This window comes from Pipra filicauda, unplaced genomic scaffold, assembly GCF_003945595.2.
Source record: "Pipra filicauda isolate LSUMZ 115617 unplaced genomic scaffold, ASM394559v2 scaffold253_size2546935_pilon, whole genome shotgun sequence".
Lineage (NCBI taxonomy): Eukaryota > Metazoa > Chordata > Aves > Passeriformes > Pipridae > Pipra > Pipra filicauda.
Genome location: NW_024104369.1, coordinates 71,902 through 93,037, shown reverse-complemented (window position 1 = coordinate 93,037; position 21,136 = coordinate 71,902). Strand labels below are relative to the sequence as shown.

Sequence of the window (21,136 nt, the reverse complement as noted above, 5' to 3'; positions counted from 1 at the left end):
GCAGGAAATACAAATTCCCCATTGCACAAGAGCAGGCCACAGTGCCACAGGGAATTACTGCTGGGCTGCAGGAGGGGCTCTGAGGGCAGTGCTGGCACCTACCTGCGTGTATGTGTCAGTGATGGTGTAATCCACCAGCACCATGACCAGGATGGAGATGGGGATCCCAAAGTCTCCGATGATCCGCCGAGCCTGCAGAATAAAGACCTGTCACTGGCAAAGAGAAGGGCCAGCTCCATGCATCCACCTTGCTACAGAGAGCCTGCAGCAAAGAGAAGCCCCAGGTGGGGCCAGGCACCACTGCAAACCTAAGCAATGCTGATGGGCAGGGCAAGGGAACCCAGACTTGACCCATAGGGCTGTGCATCCCATTGCCCACATAACACACAGTCCTCTTAAATGACTGGCTTATTGCTCCTGCTGGCCTTTTTAGACAGTGGTGCAGGTATTGTACAGATGCCCTGCATGTGAGAGATGTCCAAAGAGAACAACTTGTAAGCTCTTGCCCCCTATATTCTAGTTTAATAGATTTGTATCCAGACCAAAGAGCTTTCCCGAGGTGCAGGACTTTCCGGCAAAGCTCACTGGAGCAGGACAGTGCAAATACTGTCACCAACAGTCAGCTCTGGTCTGCAGCCTAGGGTGGGCTACTATCCCTTCTGCGAGGTACTTAAGGGATTTCTGGTGTTTCTTTGGGGGACATCCAAGTGCTCTGGAGAACAAAGGTCTGTACCAAGAAGAATTACATGTTTGGCACATCCCTTGTTCTCAACATCTGGGTCCCACGAACTTCTCACCTTTCCTCCTAAGAAACGGCTGTTCTTGAACTTGCGCATAAAGAAGGCAATGAAGAAGGTGCCTAGCATGAGGATGAGGGAGAGGAGAGCAGTATTGGGCTGCATCCTGGTGCCCAGTGACATTGCATCTGCAGAGAGCATGCTGGCATTCAGGCTGCTTTGCACATTCGGTGGGTAGAACTTCAGCAAAGGATGTTCTGCAAACACCTGGACAGGTGAGAAAAGCAGCAGGCAAGTTACCACAAGGAGGGGCAGGGGGCACTGTCATTAATGGGAGCCGGGGGAAGCGGAGGTATCCTGCTCTGTGGAGAGGTGAGGGTGGTAGATGGTGGGCACAGACAATCCCAGCATCTGTCACTTCGCCTCACAACCTACCCAGCTGCAGAGGGTTGGGGAGAAAAAAGTAGCCCCTCTTTAATGCCTCCTGCAGAAGAGAAGGGGAGAGAGACATTAGGGCTCTTCCTGCCACCCTCTGTGATGGCACAGGAGGCAGCTGTGCTGAGGCATGAGAGGCCAGCAAAGAAATGCTCTGCAGAATGTCTAGGAAAGCTGTGGCTGAGCTGGCCCTGTTCCCCTGCCACTTGTATGCTAAAGCAACAGGGTCCTGAGAGATCAAGAGATGCAGTGGCCCATCTCCCTGGGGAAGGTTCACCTTGTACAGTTTGTAGAAGGTCTCGTAGATAAAGATGAGGGAGATGAGGAAAGCAAAGATCTCCTGGGTGAAGGGCGAGATGTAGCGCACCAAGAAGCTTCCCTCAGCTGCCACAATAATGAAGATGAAGACGATGAGCCACAGACCAATCCACACTCTGCCTGTGAGATACTCAATGCCTTGTGTCTGGCAGAACTGAAATGGAAAGGGAAGGAGTTACTTACGGCTCCTCAGGCTGCCTCCTGCATCTGCTCCCCATTAAGATCAAAGATTCTCCTGGAAAAAAGCATCTACATCTGCTTGGGCATCCAGCACAGAGACAGTGAATTCATTGCTGAAGTCACAGGCAAATTTGCAGACTTTTCTTTAACACCTGCCAGCTCACACCAAGCAGGTCTTTACCTTTTCAGTCTTTTTAACAGTACCTCCTTTGCTTTCTGCTGAAGCCAACCATGCATGATGCTCCCCATCCCACCCGTATGGAGGTGCCATTGCTCAAACACAGCCCTCCACTGCTCGATGCACTCAACAGCACAAACCTGTTCCCTACAAAGGAGAGCGTGAGCATCCTGCTATGTCCCATTGCATAAAGGCTACATCAGCTGGGCCATAATCTCAGACAGCACCTCTGCTCCTCCACACACATCAACACCAACTACTTCCAGCACCAGTCACATCCCTCCCTTTGCAGCTTTCCTCGGTACCACCACAAGCAGAGGTACACCTGTGTACACTGTGACTGGGCAAAGAAAAGAGGTCAGTGAGAAGTGCAGTCACAGGAGAGCAGGGAAATTCACACTCTGCAATGGCATCACCTCCAAACTCTTGACACATCAAGGTGAAAATCTAACTGTAGGAAAAAACATGCTTTTTTAAAGACACAGACATGCTAGGAGTCAGAAAAAAAGAGAAGGATTAGACCCACTGCTTGAAGGTACAAGGATGCTTGTAAGAGTAAAGGGGTCATGCTACTTAAGAAACATATCCATCCTGGCTGGCCAGGATACTTCTGCACACACCCTAGGCCTTATCCTGAGAGGTAGGAGTAACGTACATGGCACATCCCAAATGAGTGGTACGCACGTTGTTGGGCTCACATACAAGGAAACCTGGACACAAGTGAAAGCTGTGAAATGGTCTTCAAAGGAAGCCCCAAGAACAAGAAAGTTTTAGGATGCAGCTACAAGTGCTTATTGTGCCAAGATGGGCTGCAGCACAGGGCTGGGGGACAATGCTTCCCTCAGAGTCAGCAAGTAGAGGAGTGCTGTTATCACTGTCACACCTCAAGGAATAATGGACACAGCAATGGGAGGCAGAACTCTCTACAGCGTGACCTGTAAAGGGTCAGCAGAGCCAGGGGCAGCCCTGGCCGAGCTGAGAGGAGCCTGGAAGGACCCAAGGAGTCCACACTACCAAAGACACTTTGCAGAGCTGAGAAATGCCAGCTGCACTCTCCAGAACAAGGGCAGAGTGAGCAGGTGCCAAGCATAGATACTGCCTCACATGTACCTTGTAAAAAGCTTCTTCAAACACCAGCAGAGGCCCTGAGAAGCCAATGACCAGGAGCGGCTGGGCTCCGAGCAGGGAGAAGAGGATCCCTAAAACTGAGGTGGAGATTATCAGCTCGGAGACCCCCATGAGACCCTCAGTTTTCTCTCCTGGGAAAGAGAACAACACGTGAGTGTTATAGTCCGGACACAGGCACCATCACTACAGGCAGGCAGGCTGCACAGCTCCAGAAAGAGGAGGCAGGTCCCCATCCCATCAGTCAGAGGTCCCCTGTGTTAGGCAGGGAGCATGGAAGGAGCCCGGGGAGCTGAGACTGGAGAGGCCAAGTGGCAGGGTGGGAGCAAGGCAGCAGCTGAGATGCAGCACGACCACTCTCCCTGAGCGAACAGCACCAAAGCCCACCCCAGCACAGCATCACACAGACACAGCCAGTGTCCCAGAGTGCAAAGAACAGACCAGAAAGCAGGCCCATTACCTAGGAGTCCCCCGAAGGTGATGGCAGGAGAGAGAGCAGCAAAGTAGATGAAGAGAACGGCTGCGAGACACTGGCTGTGCAAGGCGTCTCTGATGTCACTGAGGTATTTGGGGTACCTGCGCTTTATGTCCCGAACCAGACCTCCAAAAAATATCCCGGTTCGCTTCAAAGGGTCGTCCTCAGCTTCCTCCTCTTCTTCCTCAGCTTTCACTTCACACAGCTCTAGAGATGCACGGAGGGCAGAGCTTGAGCAGGGAACAGAGGTGGGCCCTTGGGCTGTCCCTCTCCCCAATACCTTGTAGAGACCTTTCTCCAGCAGCACTAGCCTGGTGATCCCCCTCCACTGCACATCCCACTGCCCCCAGCTGCCAGAGCTGCCCACAGCCAGTGTCTTGCTCCCCTTGTCCCCCTCCCAGCTCCCCACTGCAGGACCCAGGACCTCCTCACACCCCTGCCAGGTTCTGGGAGGGGAGGGCCCACTGGGGCATGCAGGGCACTAGGCATAAACTTGCCCAAATGTGAGTGGAGAGACCTTTGGCTTCCTGAACAGTCCCCTCCTTCATGGACTTCTGCTCCCTCTCCTTCCTCTTCTTCAGCAGCAACTTCTGGAAGGTGGCAATGGATTTGAGCAAGTCTTTCCCCTCCACCTCTGATGGGGGGATGACAATGCTGCAGTCCAAGAACTCATTGATTGCGTTGAGGAGATCTTGACGGTCATCTGCCATGTATGCAGCCTCATGGAAGTGCTGGGAGGGGCAGGGAAAAAGAGAGAGGGAGAAGGCTCAGACCAAGACTAGACCCAGCTACCTACAGCCTGGAAAGTCAACACTTGCTGTGACCTTTACCGTAACATCCTGCTCCCTCAACCCACTACTCGTCTCACTACTGCCACTCTGTGACCCACACTCCTGAATCCCGCTTCTCATTCTGAGGGAAAAGCTGGTGGAGCCCTAAAGCACCACAGATAAAAAGCACAAGAACCAGGACCTGAGCAGGAAGCATAAGAGACTCTTGGGAGTCTCCACATGGCAGAGAGAGAGAGAGAGAGGGAGAGGGAGAGAGGGGGAGAGAGGGAGAGAGAGAAAATAGGAGTCTACAGCATGAAGGAAGCCATGCAAGGGAAACCAGGCAGAAAAGGTGAGATACTTCTGAGAACAAGGGCAGGATAACAAGGAAGGACTCCAAGGAGACCAGGAGGGGACAGCACTACTGCAAATAAGCAGGGAGGTGCTGGCAAACAGGCAGAAGTGCTGCACTGCCTCTGAAACATGCCTTCAGAGAAAGGGCTGGAGGATGATGAACAAGTGAAGAGCCTTTAAAGCAGGGAGGGGACAGCTAAGGTCCCTGCAGCACACAGACTCCCTGGAGCCACACTTCAATGTAAACGATACTGTACTCTCTCCATGGCGCCAGCCACTGTGTAACCTTGCTACAGCCAGCCCTGGCTGCAGCAGCTGCCTCTCCTCTTCCAGCAAGATGAGCAGAGACTCAAATGAACAAGATCAGTCCACAAACAAGGTGCTGAAGCTGGAATATGGCATTTCACCTCTTCCGGGTAAAAACACATTCTCAGCTGAGCCCTGTGCCCTGTACAACTCCAGGGAAGGGATCTTTCACCTGGGAGACCTTGTTGTCTATAACTCACATTTTCTGATTGAACCTTTTAGTCTCCAGTTCAGGGAAAGTTGTGCACTATTGGCAGGACAGGAATGTTTGTTACTTGCTTATAGTTACATGGCACCAGCCGGAAGAACCCTGTGAATCTCTGATCCTCTTGTCCTGGATGTATGCAGATGCTCAGATTGTCTTTTTGCATTTAATTCCTAAACAAGCTAATGAATTTCACTTTCCTGCCATGAAGACAGATGGGGGACTTCTAGCAGTGCACGCACTTGGCAGAAAAACCTTCCCGCCTCCTCATCTCTCCTCCTGTATGGATGTGCTCCTCTGCATGGATGCCTGAGCCATGGGACTCAGCTAGGAAGCTTCATCCAAACACCTGACAACCATCCCCAGGCATTGCTGGGTCTTTTTATCAGTGTGGTCTGGGCCAGGTGCCATGGTCACAGGCACTGCTCAGCCTCCCCTCCTCTCTGTTTGAGAAATGTCAACTGAACACCACTCCTCTAACCTTGGGCATTCTTTGCTCCTGCTTTTACATATGGCCCCTTTCTTCACCCAGCCAAGTGTCTGTCCTACTCTTTTCTCTGTACTGAAGCGTTCTACCTTAGTCAAGCCAGGATGCTCTTAAAAATCCCAGGTGCTCACACCTGCCTACCCCACCCAGGCCCATGCACAGCATCTCTCAGCACTTTCATCTCAGGACTGTCTCCTAAGGAACCACCAAAACTCCCTTGCCTTTGTCAGCATCACCGTCCATCAGCTTCTCACCTTGTCGGACATGAGGGTGGAGATGGAGCGGCCAATTTCATGGTAGTCCATGTTGGCCTGGCTAGGTCCCAGAAGCACAAAGATGAATCTGACAGGAATTGGGACCTCCAAGACAGATTCCAGGAAGACGGCCTCATTTAGTCGGACAAAAGCCATAGTTGGCTGCTCCAGGAACTGCACACAACCTACCAGGAGGCAATGTTTGGAGCAGAGTTAATCACTGCGGTGAGCTGTACTGGGTAGCCTTTAACAGTGGAAGCAAGGATTTCAGGGGTTCCCAGGAGCCCTGCAGTTCTGCATGTTCTCCAGGCCACTGACACAGCACTCAGCTACATGTTGAGGACTGCTCCAAGTCCTTTACTGATCATTTACAAGCAGTGCTACTTTATTTAGCCTCCCAGTTTGCCCATTCTTAATCCCTTACAGATGGGCTCTACTTACATTATGAAGGCCTAATTTTAAATCGGAAGATTGCTTCCCACTTATGGAAGGAAGACTCTCATATGTTACTTTTATCAAACAAACTTCTAATCTCATCAAAGAATGAAATCAGGTTTGTTTGACATGACCTATTTCCCATAAACCTCATTGCTTGGCAATAATTACATTCTTATTCTTTAGCTCTTTATTAATTGAGTCCCATATTAGCTCTGGCATTATGTTGGCCGAGAAGGATGTCAGGTTAAACCACCTATAGGTACTGGCTCACTGTCCTTCCCTTCTTGGGCACTGATGCTATGAGATTTCTTTTGTTATCTTGTATGTTCCCTGTATTCCTAAACTTTTTTTTTTTCCCAGGGAAAAGTAAGTCAGTTCTCTAGACTCATAGGAGCAAACTACACAGTTTGTTTTACAATGTCTGTATCTCATCAGTGCTTTGACAGTCTCCTCGGTTCCTGACAGATTGGGAAGTACTCCTGAATCCTCCGGCACGCCAGCTGCTTCCTTCACTTACCGAACACAAATGTTTATTGAATACTTGTATTTCTGTGGCATTATTACTGATCTTTCTGCCATCTGTGTCCAGCAAAGAGCTGTGTTCTGTGTTAGACTGGCAAATATGGGCCATCCGAGAGTCCAAGCGAATCGCAAGACACAGCCTTATCTCAGAAACAAGCCAATGTTTAGTTTTGTGAGTATTCAAAGTGCGTTTATGAACCTGATTTGGCCTCATCATGATTAAGAATCAGTTTGGTTGAGCTGCCAAGCATCTTTGCCTGAGCTTTTAATCTACTGGATAGGCAATGACATTTACTTTGCTTGCTAGGTTTGCTCAGATGTTAATGCCAGCAAAGAGCTGAGAAGGAATACTCTTGCAGTCAGAAGGAACCAAGCCCAGTGATGCTTGAGCCTGCCTGCTCATAGCCCTAAAAAATCCCCTGGCAGTGCTATGGCCAATACCTGAGACTTTGCCACTAGCCACGCCCTGCTTCTGTAAACTGAAAGCTCCCTGGCACACACAACCAGCAGTCAACACTGGTCAGGGACAGGGACCAGGTGCTGGTGAGGTCTGAAGAGGCAGACAGAGGGCAGCAATGCTCAGAGGCCCAAGAGCAGTTGTAGCCTGGCCACCAGTCCCTCAGGCACCACTTACTTACTTCTGAGCTGCAAAACCAGAGGTTCTGGTGAGCCTGGCAGGACTTTCACCACTAAGTTGTGCCCCAGTTCTCAGCAGCAGAGTCTATCGTCCTCTTTTTTTAATTTAGGAAAAGAACTACCCTGGCACCCCATACATTTACCACAAAGAGAACATGCACCATCAGCAAAGGAGAGAGTGTACCAGGCTCCCTCCTCAGTTGAACTTTGGAAACATGTAAGAGATGACCAAATATCTCTCAGGAGGGTACAGACAGTTGGGGCCAGACCAAGATCTGCACTAGTTGTTGGGGGACACTACATGCCATCTCTTACCCACGAGAACTACTGTGGCCTCTGCATCTTCAGGGATCTTCTCCATCAGCTTCAGGTATTTACGGTGGCCCTCAGAGTTATGGAGATGTGGGTTTTTCTGCCAGGCAAGAATACAAACAAGTAAGGATGAAATCTCCATGCTTTGGTCTCCCCACAGGGCCTTGCACCCCATTGCCGTAACTGCAGCTGGGCTTGCCTTGGCTGCACACCCAACACTCTGCTTCACAGGCAAGGCACCCTCACAGCAGAGGCCACCCTGCAAGCACCAGGGCTGTTGCTGCCATTACATGCTCAAGCAGACATCCGCATACAGTGCCAAGCTAAAATTAGGTTCCAAAATCATAATGCAGTGACCCAATTTCCAGCACTCTGGGTGATCCAGGGCAGCTCAGTCCTTGCAGTACAAGGTTCCCCCATGAAGGGGCCCAGAGGTGGGTTCCAAGGGTTGCTGTCAGCCAAGAGTTGTCCCTGGAGCGTGTAAAAATAAACAGTACCTCCCCCCAACCCCCGTCACCCTCACCTCCTTGCACTCGGTCTCGTTGGCCTTGGGGTCGGCCATCTCAATGCGCTCTTCCCCCATGAGGGGCACACAAGTGTCTGTGGTGTGGTTGTGGTGGTGGTTCCCCACAATGGAGTTCATGCTGGAGCTGGAGTGGTTCCTTGGGAAGAAGCCCTCTTTCTCATCATTGGGGTGGCTGGGGGGGAGAGTGGTGACCATGAGAGGACCTGCCTCCCTTCCCACCCAGGGCTCACATGTAATCCCTGAGCCCTGGGATCCCTCATCTGTGTGCCACCCACCTGTGCTTCAGCAGCAGGGCGCGCAGCACGTTGGCTCGGTCTTCTGCTCTGATCTGGTCAGAGATGATCATGGTCTCCACCATGAGGTGAGCAATGCCAGGCAAAGTGGTCTGCTCCAAGTCAAGGAGGACAGCACCTGCCATCAAGAGGGGAAGAGCCCTGCTCCTAGTGTGCAATGCTCCCCATTTCATGCACACTCTGGGGACACAGTTGTTCCACTAGGAACCGGGCTCATAGAGTCTCTCAGATGAGAAATGCCCCAAGTCCAGGTGCCCTATGTCCTTTCTGTAAACTCTTGTCCCAAGAGAACCCAAAATCTCCAAGACGCACTGGTCACTCTGGTATCTCCTTTTGTTTCAGTCTCCTGCTCTGACCAAACTTTCCATTTCACACCAAAGATGGGTCCAAGACCTGTCAGCCGAGACACAGCTGGGTGTTGCGGCTGTCACGTGCCCAAGAGCAGTGAAGCAGAGCATGGAACCAACACAGCCACCCTTGGACTATTGTAAACCCTGCCAAACAGGTTGCAGGATGTCTCCACAGGCCCTTCATGGAGACTGGACAGAGACACTGTTGTGTGCCTCCAATGATGGGCCAAACAGTGACAGAAGCTATCCAGCAAAACCTGTCCCAGAGCCAGAGCCAAACTCTGGCCTGCTGCTCCTGACTCACCGTGGGCAATCGTCTTCCTGAGCTCCAACAGACTGCGGAAGGACAGTGAAGCTACATGGGGTTTCCCCCACCTTGCTGTATCCTCCTCCACATCCTCCTCAAACTTGATCCAGCGGGCCGTCTCCCTCCAGTGCATCTCCTGGTTCTTATCCACCACCAGCTCATTCAGCTCCACAAACACCTAGTGCGAATTACAGCCAGGACATGAGACTTCCCCTGATGTATACAGCTCTACTAGCAACACACAGAAAGCCTGAGCTCTGTTCTCAAGGCACCGCCTGGTCTGAAGCACTGCCTGAGCAAGCCTGCTGTAGTTAACCAGAGGCTTGATGAACAGAAGCAGCCAGGACAAATATCACTGACAGCGTGGCAGGAGCTTCCATCAGCACATGGAGCACCAGAAAGCTTCAAGTCAGATGGTGTGGGCAGATGAGAGAGAGTGATGCATTGCTGCATCCCTTTCCACCAAACTGTGACAATTTTGTCGTCTGCCTCCTTCTTGGTTTCCCCCAGAATTTTCCACAGTTACCAGAGATGACGATATTACCATGCTGCCAATTTCCACAACAGCACTACCATTTCTGGGATATTTTAATGTTTTTCCTAAGGTCAAAGCTTTGCAATTTCAGGGAAATCTCTACTTTTATTGAAAAAAGTGTATTTTCAGCCCCCAAGATAATGGATAATAGCTTGAAATGTCACCCTCAAGGTCATGTAAAGAATTAATTATATAGAAACACATTTATCACTTCATAAACTGCACGTTTCTAGTCCTGATTTATGTCTTCTGAACAAGTGTGGGAGGACAGCACATGGATACCTCATGGGGCTTTCTATCCAGCTTCTTCTTCTTCTTCTTTTTCTTGACAGATGGAGTTGATGCTAATTTTTTGCTTGTCCTGGTGATCTGACTCCGAGATGGTTTTTTCATCAGATGTCTCCTCACACCAGGGTTATCTTCAAAACGGTGGCCTGAAGACATAGGAAAGAAAAAAAGACCGCCAATTTGTCTAGTGGATACACACTGTCTGGCAGGGAAACACATCCAAGCACACTCTTCTTTCATTAGCTTATGCCACCAAAGCTCTGGCAGCTAGAGAACTCACCATCATCTTCCAGACCTTTGAAGATCCTTACTGCTTCATCTGCCTACTTTCAGCTCTTCCAGATGTCTGTGAGCTAATTTCTTCACAAAGAAGGCTTCCTCCCAGGTTGTGCATACACTGGAGCTTCATCACGAAAGCTTTTACTCATGGTACCCAAACAAGTGGTGTGTGAACCCTCCCCATACTCCCTCAAGAAAAAGCAACCTGCAGCCTTGACTGCACAGCTCTGCACCCCAGATAGCACAGGCAGGCACCTGGCTGGGGCTCATCTCTCGCACCAGAGGAAGGCCTGGCGCTCAGCAAGCAGAAAGGGCAGTGAAGGGGAAGGATATTTAGCTGCTGGTCTGGGAGACATAAGGAAATATCAATGACTGTTTTATTTAATTGTGCAATGAGAGTGTAGGATAACACTGCAGCTGGGGCTGGCACGGACGCTGGGCAGTGAACTCCAGCTATCGCTGCTTCTAGACATTCTGCAGTGCCGCTGTGATGCCCTCGGAAAGGTCTGCCTTAGAGAGTGGCTGGCTGAAACAAAGCCTCACAAAGCCTCTAGAGAGGCTGTTAAGGCTGAAGTACAGACCAACCACCAAGCTACCAGTGCTGTTGGCAAACCAGTACCCACCAAAATGATTCAGTCACAACTGTGCCAACCCCCTTTGCAATGCTGGAGAAACAGCACCTGGGCAACAGCCTGCCATGGAGAGTAGTTTCCCTGGACACTATTCAGAGACAGCAAGTGTATCTTTCTCAGCACAGACAAACCGTGGGAATGGGGAAAGCCTCAGAGCCTGCCTCCAGGATGGGCAGGCTCCACCATGGAGATCATGGAGTGAGCGCTCTTGCTCAGGTTTGGTCCATCGAGGTTTGCTGGCCATGCTTGTAAGACAATGCCAAGGTCTTCTCTCAGCTCTCCATTGGCTGGGATGAATGTTCTGTCTGCATGCACCTTTCTGCACTTAGCTTGAAGACCTGCAGCTCTCAGGGTATGAGAGGCAGTAAAAAGCACTGCATTTGAAAGCTGAGTAATCTCTTTGATGTTTTAGGGAAATATCCATGCACATATGGTATGGAAAGACACACCCAGCATTGGGCCAGGCATACCATGGCCCTGCACCTTGGAAATCTGGGTCGCTAAATTAAATATAAAACGAATCAATATTGAGCCTCAGGGCATTTTCCCCCATTGGCTGCCCTACTGATGCACGTCCTGCTGATGGCAGGACTCCTCCCTGCTCCACTTACTGCACTGCAATGTCGATAGGAGCCAATAACTGCCCACCACTACAAACATTTCTGGGAGTCGGGCATGTGTGGGGCTTCCATGGAATTTTGCATGGATTTCTGAGTTCCTGTGTGCACAGTAGCCACTTTATCACACTCTTTGTGAGATTGTACAAGCAGTCCACCAGGCAGACAATTTTGGTATCCAGCAACTTTGCTCCAATCCCTGTAGCTTCTGATTCTCATATGCACCCTGGGACTCATTCTCACCATGTCACTGGAAGACCAGGGCCAGAGTACGCTCTGCCCAGCAAGACAGAATGCTCACCCAGAGCACAGCAAGTTTTCCCTATGGTGATGACAACTTATTACACAGTGCTCTTCAGCAACAGGCCCAGAAAGCATTCACATGTCCAGTCTCAGCCACCAAATGGCTGGAGGACAGATAAAACACAAGGAGCCAAGTTTCCTGACAGAGCCTCCAGTGACTCCCAGACTCAGTGACAGGGACAGGAGCCGGAGTGCTGCAGGGTTGGAGTGCACTGGTGAAGGCATACCTCCAGAGCCCTACAGAAGACTAAGGAGAGATCCACTTTGCTGGTCTCCCTTGGCAGTACTTGTGGCCACTGAGATGCCAGCTGGGGGATACAACTACAGGAGCAGAGTGCGCACATGGGCTTAACTTAGGAAAAGGACACTGGCTTTTGGGAGTCTCATGCAAAGCCCAATTGAGATGCTCCAGGCTGCTCATAGAGACCCTTTCTGTGTTCTGTGAGACTGGTGCTTTCCCCAAATGAAAGTCAAGCTCAAGAGAGCACCTAAGTCTGGGGTACTTATTCAGGACAGAATCTTGGACTGAGATCAAAGAGTGATATGTCCAGGGTATAGGTCTGCCCTTCTTGCTTGAAGCCAAACTCCCCAGGGAATACAGCTCTTGCTCCCCAGGATATGAGCATGAGACAGTGACAATATCAGAGGACAGACAGAGGTTCCTGTGGTAGCTCCACTACAATGAACTAGTATGTCACCCTCCCACACAGCATCTCCTACAGTGTCCTCCAGAAGATCTTCCATGTTGGCTTCCACAGAAGTCAGATTTCTTCAGATGACCAAGTTCCTTTTCCACCAGCTTAAATCTGAATATGACAAATATGACTTTGCACTGGTTAAAGTCTTCCCCCAGAGTGCCTGTGCTAGTCAATCCAACTCATCAGGCAACTTCTTTCCGTTTGTGTTCCCTCTTTTCATTTTCCTTGATCCACAAACAGGAAGACCAGAAAGAGGTAGCAGAGTATTTGTATCAGTACTAGAGAGCAACCTGCATCACAGGGATGGTGCACACTGCCCATATACCCTAATGGTTAAACTGTAGCAAGAAAAAAAGATTAAAACTCCATCTCTTGAAATATTTAAAGCTAGACTAAACAAAATGCTAATCAACATGCCATAAGACAACCCTATGCTGGCTTCTAGAAAAAGCTACTGCCCTGTCCCGCACAAAGCCCAGGTCTCTCCTGGTTGACGCTGAGTCCAATGTGATAGGAACAGCTGAACCCCAGCTCATCCCTGCTGCCACCCAGGTATCCCTGCCCAGCACTGCCCATGCTATGAACATTTTAAAGAGTGCAAGGAGACCACAGACTCAACTCTATTCAAAAGGTAACCGATTCCTCCTGGATCTGAGTTGGTCCTGGACTGCTATGGACTGAATAGCTGGGCAAGGGGCACTGCCAAAAGTGAACTGGTTCTGCACAGAACAGACTCTGGGTCTTTGCCGTGTCTGACTCTGCCATCTCTCTCTGCAGGATTAATCCACAGTGTGAATTCATTATACAGAAATAATTAAGAGTTGACTGTACAGTGCATCCTGTTTCAAGCACCAGCAATATTAGCTGTAGCAATCCATGAATGTATTAAACGCTAGCAAGCCAAATTTCCCCACTTTACAAGTGATGTATATCACGCCTTGCAGAGTGATCTGCCCCTTCTACCTTCCCAAGAATAGCCATCCTTTTCCAGGTGAACCTGGGGAAATTTCTCACACTTTTAATGTACAGTTCACTCAGCTTGGGAGACCTGATGGGACCAATTTGCTCCAGGTTTCTATTTTGAACTTTGCTACTATTATATGCTCTATCAATTTACAGTAACAAGTAGCAGACTTGTTACTGTAAAAGCCAGAACCTAATCCCCACTTGCTGGTCCCTGTAGAAGCACATAGGCAGACATTTTTTCCCTGAAGATTTGTAAAGATGGGACAGATGACAAAGAGAACATGATGCTAGGATTATGAGGCAGGGGAAATTAAGTGTTTTGCCTGAGATCACACAGTCTGTGGCAGAGCCAGAAGCTGAACCAAGGCATCCTGAGTGCCTGTTGCAAGCACTCTCCCTTCCCACTCTTGTGTGCAAAGCCAATAAGTGTGTTAGCTCTGGGACCACATCACCCTCCCATGGGCACTCCTAAAATCCCTTGAAAAAATAACACACGATCCAGATGAGGACACTTGGACAACTGCCACAAAGCTCTGGCTATGAACATTATCACTCCCAAAGTGAGTCACAAAGCCACCTTTGAGTTACCACCATCTGCTAAGGAAGAACTCCTGTGCGATGGTGGGAGTAAGGCTCTGCTTTCTGTGAGGTCCCTGGGATGGCTCAGAGATCCCTCTGCAAGGGATGTGCAGGTATAGAAACAGATGCAAAGAACAGAAAGGCATTTTTCACTCTCAGGATTCCTATCCTCTTCTTCCCTGTTTTTCTCACTCTTGTTTCCTTCCTCTTTTCCCCCTTCCAGGCACACCAGCCAGCCTGCCATCAGCTAATTTCACAGCCACGCTCAAGCCTGCAGACACAGGGATTAGGTTATTTTTTTCTCTGGGCATTAGGCTGTGGTGCAGAGCTGAAAACCTGATACCCACCTCTGCTGTCAGATCCGCACCTTGACTCAAATTCCATCAAACAGAGCAGCAGCACACTGTCACCTTGTGCTACAGATGGAAAAGGAAATCTCTTTGTCCTTATACACACCTCGAAGCAGCTGCTTTTTCTCTGGCCACAGCATGGGTCACATCCTGATAAGCACAAACAGCAAGATGCAGCTGCCTCCAGGGCTGCTTGAGCGAGACACACACAGTAAAGCACTTCAACACTATGACACAGATCTGTACTAAGACCTTGAACAGACACACAGACATCAAGCAGCATCTCCAGTGTCCCCAGGCATATGGTGGGGCAAGACCATACCTCTCCTAAACCAGGAGACCAACCTGACATGGCGAGGGTGCAGACAGCAAACACAGGAGGGGATATGCACTGTACTGGGGGCTCTGATCTACAGCTGCAACTGTAGGGTCACTGCTCCAGTACTTACAGGTGGGCTCCCCGCCTGGGTAGCCCAGATGGTTTCTGATGGCCTCCCATAAATCATAGTCTTCAAAATTGAAGGCAAATTCATCAAAGTCTTCATAGCTGAGTGAGTTGCGAATATGAGCGCTTATCGCTACCTCCGGGCTGCTGCCCCCTCCCGATTCCTTCGCTGGCTCCTCTCTCTCTTGAAGGGTTGTCATTTTGTCCTTGTGAAAGTCAGGGGTCAGGTGTCATGAACCACTTGCCTTCAGATGAGGGAGCAGGGTAACCAGGCTGATGTGTGCAAAGCAAGCTGCCCCCCTGGGGAGGCTTCACCGCAGCCCTGGGGACAGCCCTGGTGCCTCGCTCACCTCCTCATGGGGCACGAAGGTGCCAGCTGCAGAAGCCCTGATGACTGACGAGGTTCCAGGAAGGCTGGCTCCACCCAGGGATGCTTCCGTAGGGGCTGCCCCACCAGCTCCTCAGGAGCAGCGTCCTCGCTTTGCCGTGGGGTCTTGTGCCAGATGCCCAGGGATGCGGCACTCGTGGCCCGGGGACAGCCAGGCTGCGTGTGCAGCACTGCTTCTCTCCCTCACTCCCCTCTGGTGTCTCCCTCCCTCTCCAGCCTGCAGAGCAACCTATTGAATTCTCCATGTCCTCAGGCCCGGAGCGTGCATTTCCATGACGTCTCTTCTCTCTGCCCTCGTGCCACACACAGGGGCAGTCCCCTTCTGAGGCACTCCAGAGGGGGCAGCTGCCTCTGCCAGGAGAGGCGAGGAGAGGAGAGGCTCCTCACCTCAGGTTTTTTTCTGCAATACCAGAGCTGGCGTGTCACACAGAGGGCTGATTGCTGGGAAAGTGTGTCAGGAGACGAGAGAGCTGGGTCTCAGGGAAATGCTGGGAGCCCTGAACCAGAGAGGGCAGTGGGGTGGGTGGAGGAGCAAGCATTCATTGAGTGGGTGGGAGTAGAGATGCTGAAAACATGGGGATAGGTGCTGTGGACAATGCAAAGCTGACAGAGGTGAGATACTGTTGGAAAAGCAGGGTCTGAGGTAAGTGAGGACCAGGTCCTGTGGCAGGCTGAACTCCATGCCTGAGATTGCTAGGGAAGAGGGTAAAGCAGAGAGAAGCACGAGACAAAGGGACACACACACTGGTAATGCAGGTAGTGTTGTAAAGCCTCACTTTTCATGCCATCCAAGTCAGCGGATGCCAGCATCTGGGCCTCAGCCTCATCCGTGGGGACACGCTGGTATGCTGCGCTCTCCAGTGTGGTCATGCTGCCGATGCACATCCTCTCCTTCAAGTCATAGGTAACCCGTTGTCCACTCGCCACCTGGCCCCAGGGCTTGCGCTTCTCCCACCCACGCGACAGACGTTCTCGAGGCCCGGGGGGGCTGTAGGAACCAAAGGGACTGATGGTAGCAAGTGGGGTGAATGAGGATGGCCCTCAGGGTTTGGAGTCCCTTGGCCCAGCCCTGACCAAAAAGTCCCTGAGAAGGAGTACAGCCAGGAGTCACCTATTCCAAAGCCTAAAGGTTGTCCCTTCTGCTCTTCCTCTCCCCCATCACAGAGTGGGATCAGCTTACGGTCAGTATTGGAGACCCACCTCTGATTCAATGGCCTCAGAGTTCCCTCCTGGGGCTTCCCATCTTGCAGGTCAGCACAACAGCATAAATTAGTTGGGAGGAAGGGTACTCCAGGTGTGCAGCCCAGTGCCCCCAAAACCATACCCTGGGGATCCCACAGACTCAAGGATGTTGCAGGAGTCCCGTGGAGTGACTGTCTGACTGGAGAGTAGCCCTTTTACTCACAGCTGCTCTCCCTCTGGGCCCCATGTCCCCTCTGGCTCAGCAGGCAAGTTCAGGCTGGGCACGGCTACTACCCATGGGGACAGACTCTGTGCAGCGACCCTGAGGCAGGGGGAGCAGCAGGCAGCTTGGCACTGCTCGCCTACCTGTGAAGGGAGGCAGGGCCCTTGTCCTGCAGAAGGTCAGCAAAGCGAGGCATGGGAGACAGGATGCCACACTCCTCCTCCACGTGGAACTGTGCAGGACCCAGAGCGCTGCTGGACTCCTCCTCATCGCTGCCGACAGTGAACTGCAGAGACAACAGTCCTGACAGCAAGAGCTGGAGCAGGCAGCCTTCACCCCAATCCTTGGCATGCAGATCCTCCCCATGTCACCATCTCCCTGAACAGGCAACATCAACTTGCCTCTCATGCCCCATACCCTGGGACTGGTCATACTGAGCCCCTCACCAACCTATAAACTCTAAGGACACATTGATCTTTCCCCATGGATCTTACACCCCCAAAATGGTCAAGCATGCCCTCCCCAGCATCCACCCCAAGCAATGACTTACCTGTCACTGTCCCCCAGTGCCCATCTCTGCTAGGCAAGGATAAAAACACTTACCACAATAGTGCACAGCCACAACTTCTTCCCGCTGAGCAACGCACTTGTTGGAACCCTCCCTCTACCTCCCCCCAGCCTCCAAGCCCCATCCAGGTTGGGATGCACTGGCCTTGCCTTTGGTTTGCTTGGAGGCTCCAGCTTAGGGGATGTTTCCTTCCCACGAGCTTCGCCCTCAGACTCAGCAGAGATTTCTTTCTCCTGGACCTCCTCTCCCTCAGATTCTCCTTCTTCCTCTTCTTCTTCTTCCTCTTCTTCCTCCTCTTCTCCTCCCTCCTCGTCCTCTTCCTGGATGGTAGGGGTGACCTCCGAGGGGGGTACCGAGGTTTTCTTCTTTTTCCTCCTCCTTTTTTTCCTCCTGCTGGCACGGGGGGGCCTCTTTTGGAACTTGAGGGCAGAAGGGAGGTGAGTGGAAAGGGGATGATGGATGTGGTGCGAGGTTTGGCGGTGGACTGAGAGAGAAAAAGAGAGTCAGGGGCAGGAAGAGGCTGGGAGGAACCTGCCAGGCGCCCCTCCAGGAAACAGCCTGGTCTGGAGATCAAGGGCCAGGAAGGGCAAGGAGAGCCACCAGCCCACAGGGACACAGCAAAGCTCTTTCAGTGATGTGGCAGGCTGTGTCCAGCCTGGAGTAGGTGGGGAGACAGCCCTTGTGCAGTGCCAAACCACCCCAACACAGCTCCACAGCCCTGGGGAAGGCAGGACTCCTCTCCCAGTGTTGCCAAAAGCCATTTGAATGGCTGCACAGAGCTGTGGTGACCTGCCAGAGGCAACATCCTCTTGCATTCTCAAACAGGCAAGATAACTTAGTGGTTAGGGCCATGGCTTAGTGGTGGACGTAGTGCTAGGTTTACAGTTGGACTCAATGATCTCAAAGGTCTTTTCCTAAATGATTCTGTGATGCTATGACTTCTGCACAGGGTTCTTTGAGTTAAATAGATGCTATTAAATAGATGTTTTTTGTCCTCCAGGCTTCGACAGAAAGTCCTTCCTCCACAGACAGGAAAAACAGACCGAGCCTTTTAGTGCAGATGCAACCTAAGTCTACGTTCCAGGTACTGCGAGGGTGTGTCCACCACCTTCTGAAATGCAGATTCAATTAGGAGGCTGTCTTTTAAAAATCAGTGTAAAAAAAACAGGGTAGGAGGACTTTTCTTTAAACTAATCTACAATGAGAAATTCATACAGGCTTGACCTGGGTGTCATGGGAATTAAGAGTGAGTGAGAAGAAATTAAGGGCATTTCTGAACCTTCACTCCAAAACAAAGGCAATGCACCAGGCAGGGAACAGGGCAAACGCAGCATCTCCCCATAAGAGAAAGGAAAGCCATTTCTGCCAGGTCTACCTGCAGCCACAAAGCCTCCCATAGACAGTCTGCAGGATGCACAGATCGTGGGGCTGCACTCGACACCACTGAAATCAGGGGGGCACTGGCCACTTGGCAAGGCGGTGTTGCTCGGCAGCTCTTCCTGAGGAATTGTTTTCAGTCTATTTTGATTTGGTTCCTTCCCAGCTTTCCTGTGACATGGCAGCAAAATCTGTTTACAGTGAAAACTACCTTCAAAGGACATTTTCAATGGAAGCTGTAACCTCTCCCTGGGAGAGCCAGGCAGGTTCATTGTTCTGCTGTCATGTTTCCTTTCCTTTGGTTTCTCAAGTCTTTTCTCCCTTGTTTCCCCCCTTGGGAACAGCAGGGATATTTCACACATCCCTCTAGTTCAGCAGGAGAGACCTGTGATTAGATTAGAGGAGATTGGGACTGGTCAGACATCTACAAAGAGTTTGGGCTCTTTAGAAACACTTTTTACTCAAAAGTGTTCTTTTCTTTGACTTAGCTAGATGTACCCTATTTCACTTACAAGATTTGGCAGAAAGACCCTCCTGTCCTGCTGCTGTACTTCTATAGCACTGCTCTGCATGCCACAGATAGGCCAGGGATAAATTTCTAATGTAAGAAGCAAGGAAGGCCCCAACTATATACATGTTGCTCCTTTTACAAGACAAAGCTGCTGGTGAGGACACAGCCCATCTTTCCCTTTTGGCTTGTTCACATCAGCCCAAAACAGAAACATTTACATTTAAGATCAGAAGGAAACCGAAGCCTTGGGCTGCAGGGAAGGGCAGTTATGCTAAGTGTGTGATCTGGCACAGCAGAGGGAGCGCCTCTGCACTCAGCTGCCCAGTGTCAACTGATCACATCTGCACAGAGGTGGGCTGGAGGTGGGAAAAACGCACCTCTACCCAACACAAAAGGATCCATGCCTCCCTCTTCTTCCTCCCTGTCCTCCTGTGTGTCCAGTCCCTGCCCTCCTTCCCAGCTCCATTCCTTGCACTGCCTGCCTGTATGGAAAGTTACTGCCAAACCAGTGTCCCAGATGTTTGATTACACTTCTTGGTGAACTTGATACAAGAGATATGAAAAAGTAATTTGGATAGAGAGCCCAGAAGGAAGAGCCTACATATTAGGAATTCCTGGCTTTGACTAGAGCAGGAAACATTTCTAAGCCTAGAGGGCATTCACCTCCATAGGCTGGTATGTTATTTTTCAATGAGATCTTCCAGCTTTATGAAACTGCATAAGACTTCTGATAACCAGGGTTGACGTAGTCCTAGGCAACAGGAATACATCAGGAGCTCAGAGGAAAATAAGCTTGATTCTGACAAAGGAAGAAGGACTCTCCTATTAAAAAGGGGAAAAAAAACCAACCCCAAACAGAACAAATCTCTAGTCAAATTTTCAAAGAAGCTTCTGCCATGCATGCTCAAGCAGATTGCCCATGTCCTCCCAGCCAACTCGCACACCTGTGCACACAGGCAGAGCTTCTGAGCAGGTAGGTCCTATGGGCACAGGGCAGGAATTCAACCCACAGCAAAGCTATTAGCACCTTGCGGCCACGTGCACGAGTGACTGTGAGCTCAGGTGGGAAGTATTATTTGAATGGAGCCTTTGCAGAGAAATGACACAAGCAGAAACCTGCAGCTGCAGTGCACTACAGTAATGGACTTTTACCAGCAAACTTTTACAACAGCCATTGGAAATGAGTGGCCAAGCAGAAAACAGCCTGGTGATGTACTTGGGACATAATGTTCCCAAGGCTGTATCCCATCAAAGCCAAGCTGGAAAATAAGCAATATGTGACTGTCTAGAGCCATAGACTGGGAAACTATCCCAACCATTGCTACGTGTCTGCCACACAAACAGGCTGCTGGATGCGGGCCTCTTTGTGCCCTTCAGTGTTTTTACTACAAGGTAACACAACCCAGCTACACCAGGCAATGGCCTACAGTCACTCTTGTGGGTACACTCTCATTTTACAGCGAAAGTGAGTTTGGGCAGATGGTTGCCTCTATCATGGAAGGGCATTTAGAGGAATAAATATGCTGCTCGGAGGAACTGAGGTGAGATAGCTATAGCACTTTAAATTCACACTCTATTTTTATTTTGCAGTCCTTTCTTTGATCAGATAAGCCCGATGGTTTCTATTCAGAAATATGTCTGACTGGAGCCATCTGCTTTCAGACTGGGGAGGACAGCCTGGCTTCTGGTCATATTTGGATGTTTCTTTGCAGGCACATGGAAGAAAAATTGTTTTAAACTGGAAATTTCAATATTGGGGAAGTAGTTGCAGAGGTCCCTGAGACTGGGTGATCGAACACCCTGGGCAGCTACGCTGCTGCGTGGGCTGTGCGATAGCTACGCCTGTGGAGACAGAGAAAACAGGGAACAGACTGGGAACAGGCTGTGGGCACAAGTGCTAAACTGTGTGTACATAGCACTTTGGGAGCGCTCTGGAGGGAGGAAGTGAATAGCAGGCTAATACAATCTGCAGGGTCCCAGCACAAGG

General features: G+C 50.6%; 1 protein-coding gene across 2 annotated transcripts in view; it reads right to left on the bottom strand.

The window, feature by feature from the left end:
• The window catches only part of SLC4A3 (solute carrier family 4 member 3), a 33,891-nt gene that overhangs the window by 5,413 nt on the left and 7,342 nt on the right, over positions 1-21,136 (bottom strand). For both annotated transcript variants that reach the window (XM_027734158.2, XM_027734157.2), the window contains exons 4-18: positions 17,411-17,745; positions 16,837-16,979; positions 16,065-16,276; positions 10,026-10,177; positions 9,206-9,386; positions 8,534-8,669; positions 8,256-8,430; positions 7,736-7,832; positions 5,825-6,009; positions 3,966-4,179; positions 3,434-3,655; positions 2,959-3,107; positions 1,450-1,644; positions 798-1,004; positions 103-192 (exon numbers count right to left, since the gene is read on the bottom strand). In XM_027734158.2, coding sequence (XP_027589959.2) covers positions 103-192; positions 798-1,004; positions 1,450-1,644; positions 2,959-3,107; positions 3,434-3,655; positions 3,966-4,179; positions 5,825-6,009; positions 7,736-7,832; positions 8,256-8,430; positions 8,534-8,669; positions 9,206-9,386; positions 10,026-10,177; positions 16,065-16,276; positions 16,837-16,979; positions 17,411-17,745 — 2,693 coding nt within the window. The remainder of the gene's footprint in view (positions 1-102; positions 193-797; positions 1,005-1,449; positions 1,645-2,958; positions 3,108-3,433; positions 3,656-3,965; positions 4,180-5,824; positions 6,010-7,735; positions 7,833-8,255; positions 8,431-8,533; positions 8,670-9,205; positions 9,387-10,025; positions 10,178-16,064; positions 16,277-16,836; positions 16,980-17,410; positions 17,746-21,136) is intronic.